At 39.1% G+C, this 21,854-nt stretch overlaps 1 protein-coding gene across 4 annotated transcripts in view; it reads right to left on the minus strand.

Moving 5' to 3' along the window:
- Nucleotides 1-21,854, minus strand: part of Ctnna2 (catenin alpha 2) — a 1,050,408-nt gene that overhangs the window by 209,178 nt on the left and 819,376 nt on the right. For all 4 annotated transcript variants that reach the window (XM_034511450.2, XM_034511449.2, XM_034511447.2 and 1 more), the window contains one exon: nt 18,476-18,628. In XM_034511450.2, coding sequence (XP_034367341.1) covers nt 18,476-18,628 — 153 coding nt within the window. The remainder of the gene's footprint in view (nt 1-18,475; nt 18,629-21,854) is intronic.

A 21,854-nucleotide genomic window follows, 5' to 3' on the forward strand; every position in this document is an offset into this window, starting at 1 on the left:
GGAAAGAAGAGTCAGGTCAGTGGTCAATGAGGGGCAGTATTATATCTCATCTGGCTGCCGTTGGAAAATATGGGTTTCTATCTGCTAAAACAGGACTTTCAACAAGTCATTTTTATTTTATTTTATTTTATTTTATTTTAATATATGTATGTGGGGTAGAAGGTATGTGCATGTGAGCACCTATACCCGCAGAAGCATTAGAAATGGATGTAATCACCCACACCGGGTTTCTAGAAAGGAAACTCACTTCCTCTGCAAGAGCAGCATGCATCCTTAAGTCCATGTCATCTCCCCGAGTCTCAGTCATTCTGATTACAAATAATGCATGTGGAAATGGAAGGATAAGAAAAGGGTGGTAGACATCAATGAAGGAGAGGTTCATGAACCCTCACTCCTTCTCCAGAGGCTATGGGCAGTGAATGGTTGCTTGGGGGAGAGAGAGACTGCTCTTGAGATGTGGTCCCTGGTAACTTGCCTTTGTTCAAGTGAATAACTCTTCATGGCATCTCAAGTTAAATGTAGCAAGTCACACACGGAAGACAAAAAGTTGAAGTCACTGTGGCAGGTTTTAATCTAAACATACTGATAAGCACAAAAGAAAAACTTTCTACACAAAAGAAAACTTTGAGGATGTGCAGGCTTTAGAGGAAACAGCATGTGAGCACACATGAGCAGGTACTGTCTGCAATTCATGAGAGGCCACTGGATAAATCAGTGTTGCTACATCTTGAGATCAGATTTCAGTTTTCAGATCAGTGGTTCTCAACCTTTCTAACACTGTGACACTTTAATACAGTTCCTCATGTTGTAGTGAACCCAACCACAAAGTTATTTCATTGTTATTTCATAATTATAATGTTGCTATTGTTATAAATTATAAATATCTGATATGCAGGATATCTGATAAGTGCTCCCTGTCAGAGTAACAACACAAGGCTGAGACCTACTGGTCTAGATAGATGAGAAAACATATTGTAGTTGTTTAAATTACACAGCGTGTTCAAATATGATTCAAGTATATTCTAGCTTGTGAACACAGTAGTTTTAATGTTAAATTAACCACACAGTATCAGACAGATTTGAAATAAATGCCAAACCTAAAACATGACATTTAAAAAATTAATTAGACATGGTATCCAGTTTTATTTTTGTTGCTGTGATAAAATGCACAGACAACGGGCAGCTTTGAGGAGAGAGGGTTCATTTTACCTCACGGTTCCAGGTTATAGTCACTTTGGGGAAGTCACATTAGCAGGAGCTTGAAGCAATTGAACACTCTTATCCACAGCCAAGAGCAGAGAGAATTGGATACATCTCACTCTCTTGTTGCTTCCAGCTAGTTTTTACTCACAACTCTAGGGAATGATGCCGCCCACAATGGGCTGGCTGTTTCTATAGCCATTAACAATCAAGATAGTCCAGCACAGACAAGCTCAAATACCAATCTTATCTAGATAATTCCTCATTAAGAATCTCTTATAAAGACAATTGTGACAATAACCATACTCGGTAAAACTAAACACTAATTACAAAATTAAATTAATCTTCACAAGGCAATTTAAGAGCTACTGTTATTTACAGACTGGCAGTTGTGATATTTGAATGCTTATTTATACTTTTGCACAATAAAAAATAAGGTTGAGTATTTACCTCAAATACTACTCACATATTATCAACTCCTTTTGATATAGAACCCAATTTCAATTACAGCACACCACATTGAAGATGCTGCCTCCATGTTCTGGCCTAATGTAATATTTCTCAGTATTCACGTGCACTGAGAGTATGGGTACGAGTCGGGGCGCCCAAGTGTGGTAGAATTAGAGAAACTTTCCATGATGCACAGTTTGTCCCTGTAATCTCAGACAACAGAATCCCATGGAATACATGGTAAAAAAAAAAAATCTTTTATGTCAGTGTTTTACGTATATGATACTATGGAAGCCCAATGAAATTCTTACGGAACATAGACTGAAGTGAGGAGTGGGGCCTGAAATTCTGGATTTATAATCAGCTCCAAGGTAAGACTGATGCTGATGTCAGGAGCCACATTTTGAACAACCACAAAGGACTTGTGCTTTCTGTATTCTTCATCTTCATGTCCTGGAAAATGGATGTTTCTTTTCTTCTGCTCTACCGCACTCATCTGCAAACACTGGCCCACCTTCTCAAATAGGAGCAAATCGATTAAGAGCCAGGGCCCCAATACATGGTCTCTTCCCTTTGCGGACTGCCCTCATCTCAGGGTATGCTGCTTTAGTTGTTCTGCAGCAAGTATCTATTGTAACTGTTCATCATCTCATGCTCATAATGCATTGTCATTAATAATAAACATTACTACGTTACTATTGTTCTGCAGGCATCCAGGCAGTCATACATGAAGGAAAGGTACATCTTAGCAAATTGTAAGAGTTGAGGCTCAGAAAACAAGCTCTTAACCAAAGACACATTTCTTTTGAAGAAATAAAAAGAAAATTAAGGCTGTGAAGACAAGTTAAACATATAGCATAACCAAAGAATTCTAAGTCAAAATGAACTCTTAACTAATAACAAAGTATTGACCTGGAGTTTTGTCTGCCTGAGGACTTCACTTAATAACTACTGCTAAATTTTTGTGGGACTGTGAATGAGATGGACCTCTGCCCTAATTCCCTCTTTATAGGTGTATTTACCAGCATGTTATTATCTACACAGCAGTTCCCATATTCTTGCACTGTAACCAGTTGTCTTCAGAAAGAAATGAATAAGACAATGCCACTGGGGGGGGGGGGGGCATTCTTTACTGGACATAGTTTCAGAATACAAAGTCATTTTATTTTAATTTTTACTTCAGTGGAAGCATTAAAGATCACAGGAGATGTGTTTGTGACAGGAGGTTATCACCAAATAACAATGGTATAAAAATTGGTGGGGGCCTTGAATAATACTAATTTCAGGGTAATTCTAATTAAGAAACAAAACTTGGGCTGACAGCATGACTCAGTGTGTAAAGGTGCTTTCTGTTATTAGCTTGGTAACCTGGGTTTGATCCCATGAACCTGTAGTTGAAAGAGAACACCAACTCCTGAGAGCTGTCCTCTGACCTACACACACACACACACACACACACACACACTCACACACACACACACCATATATACACATAATAAATGAATAAATAAGTAAATAAGTAAACAAGTTTGCTTCTTGCACTATTTGGTTATTTATTTATCTTAAATAATGTGTTTAAAATTAAGTATAAAATTACAATATAGGTATGGGCCTCTGAATATCCATAACTTAAATTTTATAATAAATATATTTATTTATTATTATATTTATTTATTATGTATATTGTCAACAAATGGTTCTCAGATGGGAAGGGTTGACAATGAATTGATGAGATTCCTTTATTATAATTGGGTAAAAGGGTGCCATGTTATGTACTGAATTCAATATAGCAATGCTACCTAATCACTGCATAGCACTTCAGCCCATTACAAAGAAATGTTCAAGGTAGACTCTCAATAGGGAAGAGGTTGAAATTCTCTTTGTATTTTCCTTAGTAGATTCTTTGATCTTTGTAATCTCTATCCATGTAATATTCTCATTTAAAGTAGAAGTGATGGTTGCCTTTGAAATTCTGATCAGTCTCCATGTTGTCCCAGCATGCAAAGTAATCAGACACACAACTAAAAGTATGCCACCGGAGCTGCAGGCACTCTCGGTGACTGAAAAATTGTCAATTCCCTTGATCAAAACAAAGTACTCACTCTTGAAAGTCACTGGGAAAGAGATGGGTAGCCAATTACAGGAAACTATGTGTGGATGGATCCACACTTAACTCTCTCACACCTTCTGGGAAAAGTGGTAATAGAATTTCCATTTCATGGGAGCACTTTGCAAGAGAGGCCAAAGAACTATTAGCTTTAACCCTTTCTTAAAGGATTTCCATGTGGAATGTTCTGGGTAGAAAAAGCACTCACAGAATGCAGTTAATACTTTTTTGTCCTCTTCAGAACTCTGAGGCAGTCATATATACAGCCAAGGTGCTAGGAAAATCTTCGCAACAAAATTTTTGTTTGTAACTGGCACAAAGGATGAATTGTTTTCTTTTTGATAAGGGCAAATTGACACTCCAAAATTGGAGAATAAAAGGAACAAAGGGTATGTATTGTGGGCCACACCTGTAATCTCAAAGGCAGAGCCAGGGCTATTTAAAGAGACCCTGTTTCAAAAAAGAAAGGGAAGGAAAAAAAAAAGGTTGATTTATAATTCAATGTGTATGTATATGTGTGTTTCTGAACCACTGAATGAATCATCACCCCAGCCCTGAAGCTGAAAAAAAAAACTCAGGGGTTTGGTAAGGAAGCCAGCCACACGTGGACAGAAATGCACTTCAAGTTGCTTTGCAACAAAAGGTACTACATATTTCCTGTAGAAACTCTTCAGCCTACACAGAGGGTGAAGATGTAGAGGATGCTAGTAACAATGGGACTGTAGACTTGCCTCCAGACTAAGTAGTTTTGTAAACTAAAAATACAACACGATTTGACCTATCAACCAATAGCACTTGGATAAAGAGGTTGCTTTGATCTCCACAATCAAGTGTCTCAGAAAGTCAAGACTTTTCAAGTATATGTTACATAGTACTTTGAAGAGATGGAGGAAGAGAGGGAAGGAATGAAGAGAGAGGGAGAGAAAGGATGACAGGGAGATAGAGAGACAGAGAGAGAGAGAGACAGAGAGAGAGAGAGAGAGAGAGAGAGAGAGAGAGAGAGAGAGAGAGAGAGAGAGAGGAACAAAGGTTCAGTTTACATCCAAACTGGTGCAATCTCGACCTACCTAGTCTGTGACCAAAACACTTAGCAGATGTTTGTCCCCACAAAGGGATATTTTTCATGTTTCACCCATGTGAGCAAGATACCCACATATCCCCCCACCTCTTAGTGTCTACTAAGAGGGTAAAGCAGCCTCATGTCAATGCAGTTCATAAATGAGAGAGGAAAAATCAGATGCTCCAATAGAGAGAAGAAAAGACAAGGAATAAGGGCAATCCACATTCTTGAAGAAGATACTGCCAACACTGCCAGAGCTGTGGCGGGGGTGAGATTCTTGCTGCCATGGCAATGAGTAAAACCAAGGATTGAAGAAATCATATTGGAGGAATATGTGGAAAGGAGGGGCTGACTCAAGCTGTGAGGGCCAGAAAATGTAGTTGCCAAGAGCTCTACCATGCAGCGTTCTGATTCATAACTTAAACCCCTGATGTGTCACTGCCTTGGGAGCAATTTACTCCTCTCATTGACTTCCCAGAATCTGGCTGACTTCTGCCACATTTCCCTGTGTTGCTCCAACTATGAGAAACCCTACATTTAATATTGCTATTTATAATTTCTTGATTGTTTTGAAGGGATAAATATAGTCAATGAATTCTGTTTCTTCTTTTTGGGTCTTTTTTTAAAACTACAAAAAGCTGTATTGTGAGGAAATAAAATGAATCTGTCTCAGATCCTCATCACCACCACCACTAAGAATGACAACAACAACAACACACACACAAACCACAAAAATACGATAGGGAAACCATCCACAGGACACTCTACAGATTGGGAAAGTTGGGTTCATTCTTTTAACCCTGCAAGAATACATTTGGAAGAAATTAAGTTGTTGTATTCCTATTGTCTTAGCATGAAAAAGAACAACTTGTCATCCTGTGTAAGTAATTAACAGTATTTTGATGGCCAGTGACATTTGCCCGAAAATATTGATGCAAGTCCCAGGCTCCATGGGTATGTGACTTTCACATCCTACAGCAGCTCCACAGCGTTTGAACAGGAACAGGCAAGGACAGCATTCTGGTTGGAAAGAAAACCAAGGGAACCTCTAGAAAGTACAGCTGTATTACAGTTTTACTTTTATTTTGTATTAAAGGCCAACATTATTTTTCCCTAAGGACATTTGTGTTGTATTTTACATATGATAAGGGAGAGCCGTTCTTTAGGTCTAATATCCCTCCACATACTCTCATACTCTACATTGTCTTATGGGAGATAAATAATCTTGTTTGAAATTGGAGAGAACAGACTAACACATGTCATAACAACCTGCCACTCACTGGCATTGTATCCATTCACAAGTAAGTACTACTAGACTGCAGATAAAGAATGCATGGGTCCAGCAAGATGGTTCAGCCAGCTAAGGCTTTGATGCCAAGTCAAGAAGGAGAAAACAAATTCCATAACAGTGTCATCAAACCTCTACAAGCATACTATAGCATGCAAGAACATGCAAACAACATTAAGAAAGACAAACACACACACACACACAGACACACACACACAGTGATGTCAATTCATCTAAACTAATTATCTCAGAAAACTGAATGGTATTTAATATGTGAATTGATATTTAATATGTGAATTGTTCTTTATGTCTGGCATTGACCTCTGTTTTTTTCATTGGCTCACATATTTACAAGCTGACGGGGATCTCAGAGCCAGCAGAGAACATACTCAGGCACCAAATTCTCAGCACAAAGATTTATTACTGTTGAGGGACAAGCAGGGGTGGGGGCTACCTCTGCATCAGACAAAGACAGCAATAGGTGTTTCTGCAGGAGTAATTTTTTAAGGAGACAAGGTGTATGCTAGGGTGAGTTGGTAATTCCTGATTGGACAGATTAGTCAGTGTAACCAAATAATGAATCTTGCTTGCTGGATCTTGGTGTTTTGATAGATGGACCTTGGAGTTTTAGTCAGGCGTAAGAAAGTGACCAAAGGGAATAGACCTTGATGGCTAGCTTTAGAAATGTAATCCAATGGTTTAGCAAGGGAGAGGGAAAGGGGAAGGGCAAGAACTGCAGGTGTCATTTTTGCAATGCTTGGGCTTGCTAGAGAGCACTTTAAAGGCCAAAGGAGATTCATAGTACTTACACCTGTCAGTCATGGACCAATGTCATGGCTTACATAAAGGGTGATAAATCCATGTTTTTAGTCCTTTGGTGGCCCAGGGCAGCATGGGTTTCCCCCCAAAATCCTAAATTTTACTTTCACTTAAAATTTAGAGCCAGTAAAATATTACTATAGTAGGCCATTCTCCTCATAACCTCCAAATAACCTTAGAATGAGGTAATTATTTGTTTCTTCATTTTTATAATTTATTTTTAATTTTACATTCACTTGTGTTTTGTCTGCATGTAATCTGTGTGAGGGCCCTGGAACTGGAACTACAGACAGGTGTGAGAGGCCCCATCAGTGCTGGGGATTGAACCTGGGTCCTCTGGAGGAGCAGACAGTGTTCTTAGTTGCTGAATTTTACCCCAAGCCCATATTTGTTTCTTCCTTTGTTCTAGAATCTGAAACCTTGAATCTCATAGTGACCAAGATAAGTGAATCAAAATTCTATGTCTTATGCAAAATCTGAAGGTGAAAGGTCAATATGATGGGTTCATTCACAATTCATTACAGGGTCACAGAAATCCCAGGCTCCAGGTCCAAAGGAACAAGTGTTGTGTTTTAAGAGTTGAAAGAGCTTGTCCACTGAGCCACAGTCTCACCATAGAGCCTCTATGAAGTTGGTTTCTACCTTTTCCTAAATTTAACAGAGTCAGAGTAATCTAAAAAGTCGGTTTTAGTTCAAAAAAAACACTGTCTCAATGCACCAGCCTTCCAAACTATGGCTGCAGGCTGGCTACAGGGCTTTCTGATATGAAAGTACTTGTAGGTAGCAAAAATTGAGTATGTGAACATTCAAGAGTGTTTTTACCTAGGCAATTAAAATTTTTCTGCTCTTAAGCAAACCGCATTAGTTTTAATTGGGTGCATTTTTTTTTTCAATTTTGCTTTGAAGGGGCATGACCTTAATCTGATAAGCTTATGATCCAAGGTAGATTTCAAAGTTAGTAGAATAATGTCTAGGTACATGTTAACAATTGCAGAAAACAGAAGAATACAAAGTTACATATATGTATGTAAATTTGTAGATGATGCAATGGCAAAATTATTTATTTGTATAAGAAAAGGTCAAAAAAAACCCTTTATTTTTGTCTGCAGCAAAGACAATGAACATGACCTTTTAATATCTGATCTGGCTACATCACTATGAAAGCCCAAACACCAGGTTCCTAGGAATCTTTCTAGTACATTTCACCTCTTTCTGTTCACTTTGGAAAAACTAGATGAAAATCATATTGCCATCCTCCTGGCTATTGTGGAGACTGTACATGGCTCAGGAGAAAATATATATTTAATAAATAAAGGCATAGTATACAGAGACGTCAAGAGCACACGTGGAGGTGCAGAGGAGGGTGCCTCGGGATTCCCAAACCTAACTCTAGCACTCATCCACCATCTGGTGACTTTGGGTCTAACTTTAGTTTCCTTGAGTTTCTTATCTGAAAATCTATGATATATATTACTGTCTCATAAAGAGATAATAGATGAATTTTGTTTAACAATGTCATCGGGCATGAGCTAAAGAGTGGTGTAACTAACGTGTCCTCCATAGATGTGGACAACTTAATTACATCATCTTTTCTAGGTGACTCTTCATAAGCATACTTAACTACTGGGATAAAACATCAGAGGTTGGTTGAGGTGGGACTAGTATTTGTGTAAATGCCAGAAAACAAAATTACCATGGAAACTCATAGTTTATTCCTCTTAAGAACATTATTTTAAAATTGACTTAAATAACCAAGTTCCTCTAGTTTATATTTTGGCCATGTTATGAAGAGTTAGATTGACTCTGGAAGAATGTATGATCATGGTCACTCAACAGTTGCAATAGAATTCTGACATGGACACATTGACTATTCTTGGATTCCATTCTTTACAAATCACTGAGAAATCAAAACAGATTGGAGTCAGGAAGGCTATGCAACTGAAAGTTTGTGGTGTTAGTGCATTAGCTTACGTGTGACCTTGCACCAGCACATCTAAGCAGCCTTGATGATTTACGGCACTATAGATGTCAATAATTATACTACAAGCGTGTACAGTACTTCAAGAAATAAGTGTATAGCATTTCTTTGTGGTATGATTGAGAGAGGTGCTATCCAACAGTGCCCATAATAGGAGCTCACATTACATTGTTGAGTAATGACTTTTGGGACCAGGCACTTTATAAAACTTGGCATGGTGGATTCAACTATATGCTGATTAAGGGACCATAAGCTCAGACCCAGGGATAGTATAAAGTTGTGGCTAAAAGATTCTCTGGAATCTGTGACTTGGGCTCATTCTTGGCACCTGCTTTGTTCTAGCTGTGTGACACTGAACTAGCTGTGTTTGTATGTTTGTTGTTAGTGTGTTAGGATATATGGAAGTTTGTGTGTGTATTGGTGCAGATACACATACATGTGCATAAACGTGGTGAAAAGAGGTCAGCCTTGGGAGTTGTTCCAGAGGTCCTGGGTTCAATTCCTAACAACCATATGAAGGCTCACAACCATCTATAATGGGATCTGATGCCCTTTTGCAGCACATATGCATCTATATGCAGATAGGGCACACATATACATAAGTAAAAACATAAAAATAAAGTTTTCAAAAGTATTAGATAAAGTAACCGATTCTGTTCTTATATTTATTTATTAAAATTCTAGAGGCTGACAGGATGGCTCAGTTGGTAAAGAGGCTTGCAGATAAGACTGACAACTGGAGTTTAATCCCCCAAAACCACAGAGTTAATGAGAGAACTCATGGCAGCTGTCTTCTAACCTCCACATATGTATTATAGTGCACACACACACACACACATACACACTAAATGAATAAATAAATAAATAAATAAATAAATAAAGCAAGCAAGCAATAATTTTTAAGAGTCTAAAATAGACATTTCAATTTTTATATGATGTTTTTATGGTATCCTTTGGGGGGGGAAAGTTATTTTTTAGGAGTTAAGAAATCTTGGGAGAAAGTGATATTGGTTTAAATATGTCTGTAAATATAAGTATTATTTAAGTGTACGGCATGATTGAGCTAAACAAAACAGTTCCTCACATACTATCAGTATTTGTGGATTTTCTGTGGTCAATTATGTGAGATACCGTAACTCTGGATTAATATATTGGCTTGTTCAGGCATGTGAGCTCCGAGCAAAGGGGCACATGGTTGCTGAACTTATACTCTGAAAACCATGCAGATTCAGTCTGTCCATGTAGTTTCTGATTCATCATTTCTTGGTTTTCTCTTTGTCTCAGTTGAATAGAGACCCTAGTATTTACAAAGCCCTGTTATATTTCTTTAAACCCAAGACACATGAGAGGTTGGTTTTCAGGGTCATGCCTATCAAATGGCTGCGGGCAGAGCCAGCTGAGAAAAGTTCTAAGAGGGTAACTCATGCTTTTTGAAGCTCCTACACGATCGTATTACCACAGAATATCCAATCATGGAGCCATCCAAATTTTTTAAAAATTCACATCTTCATATCAAATGCTAAGCCCTTAGTGAAACCTCAGAAACCCTATGCAAACCCACCTTTTCCTCACACCTCTCCCGCTGCAGTTCCAGCCACAGTGCTAATCCATGTGACCACTGAAATATCATCCTCTTTGGTCTTTTCACTTCTGCTTTCTCTATCCAAGGTTATCTATATTCTATAAAGATGAGAAGACCTTAAAGATCAGCTAATATCTAGAAAACATAATTCTCATATGAATTCTGGGCTGCTACAACATGGCTCACACCAGGAGTATAAGGCAACAAATGAAGGCTGACACAGGATGTTTAAGGGCAACGCCCAAGTATAAACAGCCATATAATCTGTTCTACAGCTTTATTCCTGGCAAGAAACCACATTTGTATCATTTTCTATAAATATAGCCCTGAGATCAGAGATGAGGGATTTCTCCTTCTGTCACTGTCAGCCAACCTGTGAAGGCCTTTGTGCACTCACCCGTGGCCTGTGCGCCAGTCTGAGTGTGTGCCTGTTATGTGCAGATGTGAGCCTCGGAGAGCTTCTATCACAAGCCTGCCTATGGCTCTAATCTGACAGTGAGTCCTCAAACTCTTTTCAACCTTCAGGCCTTTTGTGACAATTCTCTGTTCCTAGCATTGGATATTGAACCACACTTACACCGTTCAACATTACATATTACACAGTTACACCTTGCCTCGCCTTTTCCAGGACACTCTTGTCTTTTTTTTTTTTTTTTTTTTTTTTTCAGTTTTCTTTTCCTCCCCAACTCTCACCTATGAAGATTCAGGTCAGTTTATAAACCCTGTCTTCCTTTTAACTACAACTGAAAAGCCAGTCTCTGTGGCCTCAATCCTGCCCCTATGTTCTTAGGAAATGTAAAGTTAAGTTTGAGGAGGTTTTGTTTCTTTGTTTGCTTTTGTTTTTGAGATGTGGTCTCATGTCGTTTACTCTCCGCCCTGGCCTGAATCTCAATATGGAGCTAAAGCTACCTTTAAATACCTGATTTTCCTGCGTCCATCTCCTATATGCTGGAATTACAGATGTGTAAAGCTGTCACGCCTGGCTTTGTCCAGAGCTACACTGCCAGCTAATGGACCAGCCTCAGCTCATGGAGACTCTTTCATCCATTGGCATTGAATGCAGCATGGTGAAAACAGATGGATTACTGCTAAGAGCAATCACTCAAGACGTTTACATAAGCACCCTGGCACTTAACTGATGGTCATATGAGCAGTTCTGCAGTCCAAGATATGTCTCTTACTTGCAACCCTAGAATCTTTATCAGAAATAGTGCCTCGTCACTTCAGGGCATGTCCACACAGTGTGTGCAGTTAAGACCATGGGATGGAGCACAGAAGAGATTGACTCACTCCTCATTCCCCAGGCTTGGGTGTTGCCCTTGGTAGAAAGAACCAGCATCCTCCTTCATAGCCAGTGTAACTGAGGCTGAAAACACAAGTCTACTTGTAAGATGGAGAACCAGACAGGAAGAGTGGTTGTTGGAGTTCAGACATCATCTGTGCAGCTGCCTGAGAGTCACTCAAATATCAAGCATCAGAGAGGCAGTGCAGCAAGCATTTTCTACTCAGAAAAGGCAGTAGTTCTCCACATCGGTTCCACCCAGACTTGAAATTCTCCTTGGTAGTAAATCAGAGCATTAAATAGGCACAATGCTTCTTTACTGTTGATCCCTAAGGTGACCCTTAGCATCCTGCAGACATACTATTAAGATACATTACCTCAGGGGCCAGCAAGCTAGCAACATAGCTAGCTGCACTTATTATTTTATTCCTTCTTTGGGCACCATCTATTTATTGAATTCTTGCTAGAGGCAGGCACTCAGCTAGGTGCTGGGGTGTTGTTAGGAATCAATTAGGCATGGTCCTTTCCCTAAGGGAATTGGTAAACTAGCAGGAGCCATATCATATAGCTGTCGAGCTGTATGGGTACAATTCCAAGGTAAATGGGATACTGGGAAAGTGAGAAACAAACGCAAGGAGCTGACCGCACCACAGGACAGAGAGAGCAGAACACCACCTACAAATGAGAACGAGAGGAAAGTGAGACAAGGAGCACAGAGAGTTAAAAACAAGGTGGGAAGCTCTGGGTTTTCAACAAAGCAAAGGCACCATGTGGCTGATGCCTGGAAAAAATGCGGGTACAAACATGGGAGCCTGAAGGTTGTGAAGAGGGAGTGTCAATCGGGACACACAGGTTGTGATAAAACGTTGGCCTTTGGGGCTGGAGAGATGGTTTAGTGGCTAAAAGCCCTTGCTGCTTTTGGAGACACATGATACACATAAACTCACAGAGGCTATCACACCTAAACATGGATTAAAAAAATGTTGATCCTGTGTGTGAGTGTGTGTGTGTGTGTGTGTGTGTGTGTGTGTGTGTGTAGTGTGTGTTTGCGTGCACGTGTGCACTTGTCAGTGAGTACACATGTAGGAGCCAGAGGTCTGTACCAGGCATCATCCTTTATTGTACTCTGCTTTATTTTCTTTCAAGGCAGGGTCTTTCACAGAACCTGGATCCTGCTGTTTTCAGCTGTGCTAAGGACTTGAACTGTGCTCCTTTACCCACTGAGCTATCTGCCTTTTCCAGAGAAAAACAGGCAGCTTTCCCAGTATCCCAGACAAGCAAAGCAATTGATCTCATTGAGATAATCAGAGACCAGCTCACTCTATCTGCTGCATAAAAAAGGGACTGGAGGGTCCAGGCAAAGGAGAAAGGCCCCGACCAGAGCCTCTGCAGCTTCCTCCAGCACTGAGCAAGAGGCTTTCTTTACCAATAGACCTGGGGAGATGGAAATGTTAACGCAAGTTGACAGAGCGGCCAAGCAATGAGAGAAGTGAGTGCGGAGGCTCAAGACAGCTGGACTGGCTTTTTGCATCTCATTTTCAAAATTAGTTTGTATTTTCATTGCTGCCATGCAGATTTTGCCCCCAATTTACATCCTCCACCACCCCCTAGAACATTACTTTGGTAGAGAGTTGCCATAATTTGCATTCCATTTCTGCAAAACTCCATTCAATTGGCTTGGAAACGAGGCCCAACAGGTATCCTCTGATCAGGTGTGCACATCCCTAGTCAGCCCACCCCGTGTTCCTTGGCTAACCCACAGAGGGGCTGGATATTAGGGATCAGGGGGAAATACCAATATTCATTTTATTTAGTTGCAATGAGATGTCCTGCAATAGTTGGACTAAAAATCAGAAAACAACTGATCTGGCCTGCTGAATTTTTCCAGTCATAAGATGCAAGTGGAGGTTCATCTAATTTTTTTGTTATCACGTTATGAATACTATTAAATTTAAAAAAAAATTAAGTTTCCCAAATGACCCTTTTTAACTCAGTTACAAAACAAACCAAAAATTCTTTCTAGTCATATTTTACTGATATCAGGTGCACTAAATGATTGTTAAGGATTTTCTAAGTGTGTGATATGTTGTGACAAACCTGATTCAATAGTATCAATTTCTAGAATGGCAAGATGATTTAGGGGGTAATGGTGCTTGCTGTCAAACCTGAGGGACTGAGTTCAATCCGCAGAACCTACATGGTTGAAGGAATATTTTTCCACAAGTTTTTTTGCCCATCATGTGCATACCCTGCCATGCATATAGTGCGTGCATGCGCTGGCACACGCATGCGCGCGCGCACACACACACACACACACACACACACACACACACAAATGAATGAATGAAAAAATAAATTTAATAAAATAGAAATCAGTATATTTTAAAATCATTTTAAATGCACTTATTTCTGTGAAAACCATATGCTAGACTAAAGGAAAGTACCAACCAATACTTTTTAAAATACAAACAGGTAGGAAATTCAATATAACTAAAATCCAAAGGACTGAAATTATTGTCGTTGAGTTGAGCTGATCTAGAGAAGGAGTTCCTGTCTTTCTCATCAACAGGGCTCTTTAACATTTTAAAAACTTGATGTCCCTCTCTAGTTGCGACTCTGCTGTCACAAGGAGGCATGTCCACTGGATGGCATGTGTACAAGCACAGAGAGGAGGCTCCAGATGAGAGAGCTGCAGAAGCACTCAGCTCTCAGCTGCTTCCCTCGGTTCAGGCAGAGCCAGCCTTACAGATTTGACCTGCTGGATAGGCCTAAGTGTAAGATCCCTGCATAAGATCACTCTACCCATACATTCATTTGAAATGTGGAAACCCTTTGCTGCCAGTGAATGCACAGATCTCTGGTTTAAACTGTCAACAATAGCAGCAGCAACAACAAAAACTTAACTCAATCTTATTTAAATCATTTCACTCCGGGATTTCCATTTATAGACATATTGGAATGGTCCCTACGGGCCCCATGTCCCAACTGGGAAAAATTATAAAAGAAAATGCAAAATGCAATAATTCCCTAGCATGCGGATGCACATCTGCCATCCATCTCAGCATTCTGGATACAGGTGCTAGTGAATCTGAAGTTTGAAGCCAGTCTGGCCTACATAATGAACCCCTGTTTTGATAACAACAACAGTGAAAATGTTTTCTAGACAGTATGCTAGAAACAACACAGAAGTCATAATGTAAGCTATGCTGAAAGGAGTCTCTCACTGAGAAGAGCCTAACTTTCCTCGAGTCACACAGCTCATCTTCCTGATATCTGATCATTCTCAGAAAGGGATATGACATTCTGAGGGGACTATGTCTGGGTTGGAATGTGGAAAAGATGGTAGACAGATTTCATTAGCAAGGTGAGAACTAAAACATAAAGAAGAAATAGTTTTGCATGTCACGTATTTTAATAAAGGGTAGTATCATCAAGTTTATGTCTGTAAGTTAAGTGCAAATAAACAATTCCTAAAACCAACATAACAAAACCGAGCCAAACAGAAACAAAAACATTGTTCTTTTAAAATAAAAAATTGCTCAAATAAAACCCCAGGTTTACATTTCTTTACCAGTGAATTTCTCAAAATAGCTTTTAAAGAGAATATTAGACGTGACCATGTGTGTGTCTGTGTCTGTGTGTGAATAAGTGGGTGTGTCTGTGTTTGTATATCTTTGTAATTGTGATATATATGTGTGTATATATATAGCATATAATTGTTATATTTATATCAAACATAAATATAATATATAAAATGTAATATAAAATGTGATATATCTCACAAGTATAGAAAATATTTCATATAATTTTTGGGTTTTTTAAAACAGCTTTAAATTGTATGTATATTTGCATGTGTCCATGTGCATGTACCTTTGTATATAGGCACATATATACATATATGTACATGTTTAAACAAGCTAGGAGACAATATTTGATATGGTTTTTCCTCAGTCACTTCCTATTTTATTTTTTGAGACAGACAAACTTGACGTGATGAGACTGGCTACCTGTTCCTCCAGCCTTGGGATTTCAGGCACATGCTACTTATACCTATCTTCTGCAAAGATATGACAGGGATCAAACTCAGGTACTCAAGCATGCCTAATAAGTTGGACATCCATCAAACTACATTTATAACATAGATAGATAGATAGATAGATAGATAGATAGATAGATAGATAGGCAGACAGACAGACAGATTCATATGGAAATGAGTAATTCAGCTTAATTGATCTACTTGCAAATATCATTATTCATGGTCAACTAGAGAATATTTACTGAGATCTAGACACATCACACATTTATATTAGCACCACATTGTACTAGAGCCTGGGCCAACACAATAATAATGCAAGACAAAAAAACAAGGATTAATACAGAAGAAATGCCTTGTCATAATTTACAGGCATGTGATTTTGTACACTTGGTTCTGAAAGAGTAGAAACTTATAGAATTAGCAAATGACCGTAAAAAGGTCAATGAACATAAAATCAATATGTTGTGTAAAACTATAATATTATAAAGATAGAAATTAAACACAAGTTTCTAAATTCAAAAAGATCATTTTTCAAAGTAGAAACAAAATCCACAGACCACATTAATTGCTTTCTTTCAATCCACACACTAGTCTCTGCTCCCACTTGCACACTAAGATATTCCAAGATGCTATTGGCTACAGAGACCATCCATGGTCAGTGAGGAGAACAACCAAAGCAAGGAAAGCAACAACTCTCTGACATGGCAGCTAGGTGACCTAAGGTCTCTATCTGCCACAAGTAGGGGATCAAAGAGCAACTAGATTCATCCACAGTGAACACAAACCCAGGATGGATAATCGTGTATATGCTCTGTCACGAGAGAAGGAAGAATGATTTAAAAAGACAGCTCATGCATGCTGGCCTCATGTTTACTGAATGTCACATCTGAATTCCAAAAGTGTGTTACAAATGAGGCCACGCACAGAATTAGTGACATTGACAGTACTGAATGCAGAAAATACTGAAGGTTTTCATTGTTGACAGCACACTGGCAATTTGTATTTTCTATAAATTCTACAACCATCTATAAAAACTACAATACCTTACATAGGAAGGTATTTCTATATGCTAATACTATTTTGCTTTATATGAATATTTAAATCTGTAGAGCAATTCATTGAGTAATTTTGTTTTCTTTTTCTTCTTCCATTTCCATCACCCCACTCAATTCTCAACTTCTCCATCATCTCTCAGACACCCAAATAAAACAGTGAGCCTGTTTTCATTTCACCATACATTTGAATATCCATTCCACAATTTTATTCCTATTATGAATCAGAGAATGAATATTCCTTAGTGGTAGGGGTAGAGGTGCTGAATGCTTATAATCTGTAAGTTTTGAGCTGATGCTTGTAACCAATTCAGACTTCTTAGGATCATCACCCCCTCTGAGTCTATTCACACATTTCCCCATTAACATCCCAAGTTGTTGTCCTTTGTGTTTGTTTGTTTTTCTTTAGGCCAAATCCCTAATTCTGTTGTGGCCAAAATACAGCCATTTACACTCTCATTTCCCCTCTGGATATTGTTTGCTATCACTGGATACAATTTTGGACTGATGATGAAACTCTCACAAATTTCTCTGTCTCGTAAAATATACTTCCGATCCTGAACTTACATTAGTACTGGCCCCAAGATCTTCCAGTACACAGTAGTCTAAACAGCTATTCAGAAAAAAAAAATGCATTTTTCCTACAAATTCATTATGTGGCCAGTGTTATGAACTCCTCCCACCCCACAACACACACACCCCTCTTTAGCATGACATAGCCATTTCTGTCTTGATATCAGAGCAGCTGTGATTACCCTCACAAAATCGTTATAAGATTGGACCTTTGGACATTCCCTCGTAGAATGTGAGGGTAGGAGGGTCCTTAGAACCTCACCTGAATGTTCAGAAGCTCCCTCTCCCCTGCCTCATCAAGCTCTGCATAATGAATCCTGCCCTAGTTACTGGGGTCTCTGGATGTGCTGGAGAATATAAGAGGTCAAAGGTTAACTGAGAGAGCCACTCCAGGTCTGCAGTTTTCTGAGGTCCTTACCCATGCTGGGATCGGCTTTTCAGTGATTAGGCTACTAAGGGTTATTTAAGCTCCTGAAGGAAAGTCCTTCCCCAAGTTTTTGTAAGTAATCCCCAAAGTCTCACTGGTTCTTCAAGCCAGGCTTAGATGAAATAATTTCCTTGGTTTTTCCTTAGAGCCCTATCTGGAGTCAACAGACATTTGTTCATGCCTCTCCAGTAAAACTCACACAATCTAGGTTTCAGTGCATGCAGTGGGATGGGCAGTGCAGAGGGTGGAAAGGAAACACGTTCTATAAATTGTCCATCTGGAAATTTTAATTCCACTCCTTCTAATCAAATCTACCATTCTGTACTAGCAAATCCTCACTACTACAGTTCCAGCCTCTGCCTATTGCTCAGAAAAAATGAGCAGAGATATTTCGCCATTTGAAGGGTTATGATACACAGCAAAGGAGGATGGCTAACCACTTGTTTCCTCTCAGAGGAGAATACTCAGAAAGTGAAGGGGGGGGGGCTTCTAGTACTTGGTTTTTTGAAAAAAAAAACCACAAGGCAACAGTCTATTAAAATTTCAAGAGCCATATGTAGAGAAATATTGTATATCTACATCTTATATTGCGACACCTGAGTCTCCAGGTCTGTGACTTACCTCCACCAGCTTGTTGGCATGTTCACGAAAAACTTGGGCATATTCCTTCACCTCCTTCTCGTTCCCACTCTTTGCAGCTTCAATGAGAACCAGCAAAGGGACATTGGTTTCCAAGAAAGAATCTGATATGTGATCCATCACAGCTTTCCGAAGCTGCAGTTAAAAAACAAGCAGATAGACATTAGGAACAGCGCTGTCAATCTTCCTAAAACAATGTCACCCTTTCATTACAATGTAAACAGTTGTGATGGTTAGCATGAATTGGGAAGTTGACACAACATAGAATCTGCTGGAAAATGGTCTCAATGAGAGATTGCCCAGATCAGATTGACATGTAGAGGGACCTGTGGGGAATTTTCTTGACTGTGCTCATTGATGTGGGAAGACCCAGGCCACCGTAGGGAGTACTACTCCCTAGGCAGGGAATTCTGGACTATGTAAATGTGGAGGAGGATATAATGAGAACTAAGAAACAATTCATTATCTCTCTGCTACTGACTGGGTAGGACTAGTTTCTTTAGGGTTCTTTTGCCTTGGGTTTGCCACAATAATTGACCATAACCTGGAATTGTAAGTCCAACAAAACCTTTCTCCCCTCAGTTGTTTTTTGTCTGGATAATGATCACAGAAACAGAGTTGCAGCTGGAACAATAATAATCCAACTTCCTTTTGAATTTTCTCTCATCATATAAAAGAAAACGAGGTAGATTGTTGGCATGTCTGCTTACAGACTATGTGCATTATAACTCTCTAATAATTACATACACAAACTGTAGCTCAAAACACTGACCAAAGATTTGTTCTCATCTTTCACTGAACTGTCTATTCTGCTTTAAGAACTCTAAGCTCTGGTGAAGTTCAAGAGCCCAGGCTTCTTAGCAGTGGAGACCTTTAGGTACCAAGTAGCCATTGTGGAGAACTTCACATGGGATGCTGAGCTTTGATGCCACCCTTAAAACTTTAGCAATGTGTGGCCTCCTGCCCTTTGCACACCCACTGTTTGTGCTTTATAAAGGGAAAAGAGGAAACATCTTAAACAATCATAAAAATATTCCAGCCCAGGTGCTATAGTGTTGAAGTTGTTATGTTCCAGGAAAAAAATACTTAGAATTATGTTTCAAGGTAAGAATAAACAAACCCGAATCTTCTAACAATACATAATTATACCCCATTCCCACACTATTAAAATAAGTGGAGCAGCTGCATAAAAACAAAATAAAACTATCCCTGAACAATCATCTTGCTTCTACTTTATTCATAATCATCCGAACTATGTGGGCTATAAATAAAAATAAACACAATAGATGATGGTAAACAATCTGTACATTTCCCATATCAATTTATTAACATCCAGCCAGGGTGATGTGGGAGAGTTTTGATAATGTGACATACCCACTGTGACTGGTCAGAAGAAGTGGTGTGAATGAAGCCCTGTTCTTTTGGGCACTAATTAGCATAAAGGATGCATTTGCATGTGTGTAAGTTGGTTCAGCTTCCCTCTGAAGTGCTTTGACATTTCTCCTTGTAAGATACAAGAAAGACTATGTGAACTTAAAGTTACTACAATACTTGTTTGGCAAAAAAAAAAAAAATATTTCTTATTGGAAATGATATTGGTTATTTGTAATGTCATCTTTTAGGGGTATTTATCATATACCAACACTCAAATAATTTCTTTCAATATTCTGTTGTTGAAGCCACTCAACAATATTATGAAACACAGAGCATTATTAAGAAAGCTCACCCAGTGAAAGAGCTGGGATTCAGACTAGTAAAATCACTTGCATTCAGTCCTGACTGGGCAAGGAAAAGAAACAGAAAAAGAAGAGGCCTTGCAAGGAACATTTCGTTCTTTTTTTTTCTTTTATTGGATAATTTATCTACATTTCAAATGTTATCCCCTTTCTAGGTCTCCCCTCCAGAACCCCATATCCTATCTCCTTCTCTCTGTCTCTCCACCATCTACCCACCCACTTCCACCTTCCTGCCCTGGCATTCCCCTACATTGGAGCATCAAACCCCCCTCAGACCCAAGAAACATTCAAACTAATGTGCCAAAACTGCTTCAAGAGCATTGGTGATTCATGTAGAGAAGATATGATTGGAGATATATTAAAAAATAACTTTCAGGGACCAGAAAAACAGATATGTGAAAGTCTCCATAAGGACTAAGCTGTAGGAAAATGAGGAAGCTTGTCCCACGAATCAAGCCACAATACTCTTAAAACCTACAAAAAGTAGCTGAAGAAGGAGCACTGTGATGCTAGACAAACCATCTGTATCTGTATCAACTCTTGCTAAACGCTCAGGCAGAATTTGCTTACAGAAATGAAGAAAGTTAAATACCACGGAAAGCTGCAAAGACTAGATTGTCCCTGTATACATTGAAACTATACCAGAAAGATATACCTATAAAACAGATGAAAATAGTATCCTTGAATAGAGGTAATATAGCATTTCGAATTCAATAAAAGACTTTATAGATGTGAAGAATGCAAAATTGTGGTAAGAAGCAACTAGGAACTAGGTCTCATGTGATACCAGTGCTTGTGAGGTCCAGGCAGGACAATTACCATGAACTTGAGAAGCTTGATAGTGAGTCCTAGGTGAGGCCAGTCAGAACAATAGTATAAGAACCTCTCTAAAAATTAAAATGGCAGAAATGACTAAGTAATTTCAGTGCACTTGCTGTACTAACAGAGAATGGAGTTCAGTTCCCTACATCTATGTTGGATGAGCCACAGCCACCTGTACTCTAGGTCCTTGACCTGAAGGAAACTAGGCAGGGAACAATTCAAACTAACATAACCATAGATTCTGGCAGAGCAGAGCTTCACACAGAGAAGGGAAGAGTGGGTGTAAATTCACAAAACCAAATGACAAAAAACTTGACAGGGACAAGAAAGACAATATAAGGAGAAAGTCCACATAAGAGACTGACCTTCCTGGGCACCATACATGTACACACGCACACACACACACACACACACACACACACACACACACACGTATGCACACACACACTAAATCTTTACAAAGAAAGTAGCTAAGAACTACATTTTAATATTCCAGGGCAAAATTAGAAATAATCAGCTTTTTTTTTTTAAGGCAAAATGAACACCATAGCAAGTGCCTTACAAGGAAAAAAGTCAAAACAAAATTGGCAAGAGCTTAAAGGGATGTGAGAAAAGAGGACGAATCAAAATAGGAAAAGAAATTCAATACAAGGCCTGAAGAATGAAAGGCAAAGTCGTTTTAACTACTTAGACCAAGACTCATAAAATAGAGAAGTCCAAGCAGACCCAGAAAAGGTGTACATGTACTGAGCCTTACCTCCCCGTACGCAAAGAAAAGGTCAAACATAACAAAATGTAGCCTG

This window comes from Arvicanthis niloticus, chromosome 9 (genome assembly GCF_011762505.2).
Source record: "Arvicanthis niloticus isolate mArvNil1 chromosome 9, mArvNil1.pat.X, whole genome shotgun sequence".
Classification (NCBI taxonomy): domain Eukaryota; kingdom Metazoa; phylum Chordata; class Mammalia; order Rodentia; family Muridae; genus Arvicanthis; species Arvicanthis niloticus.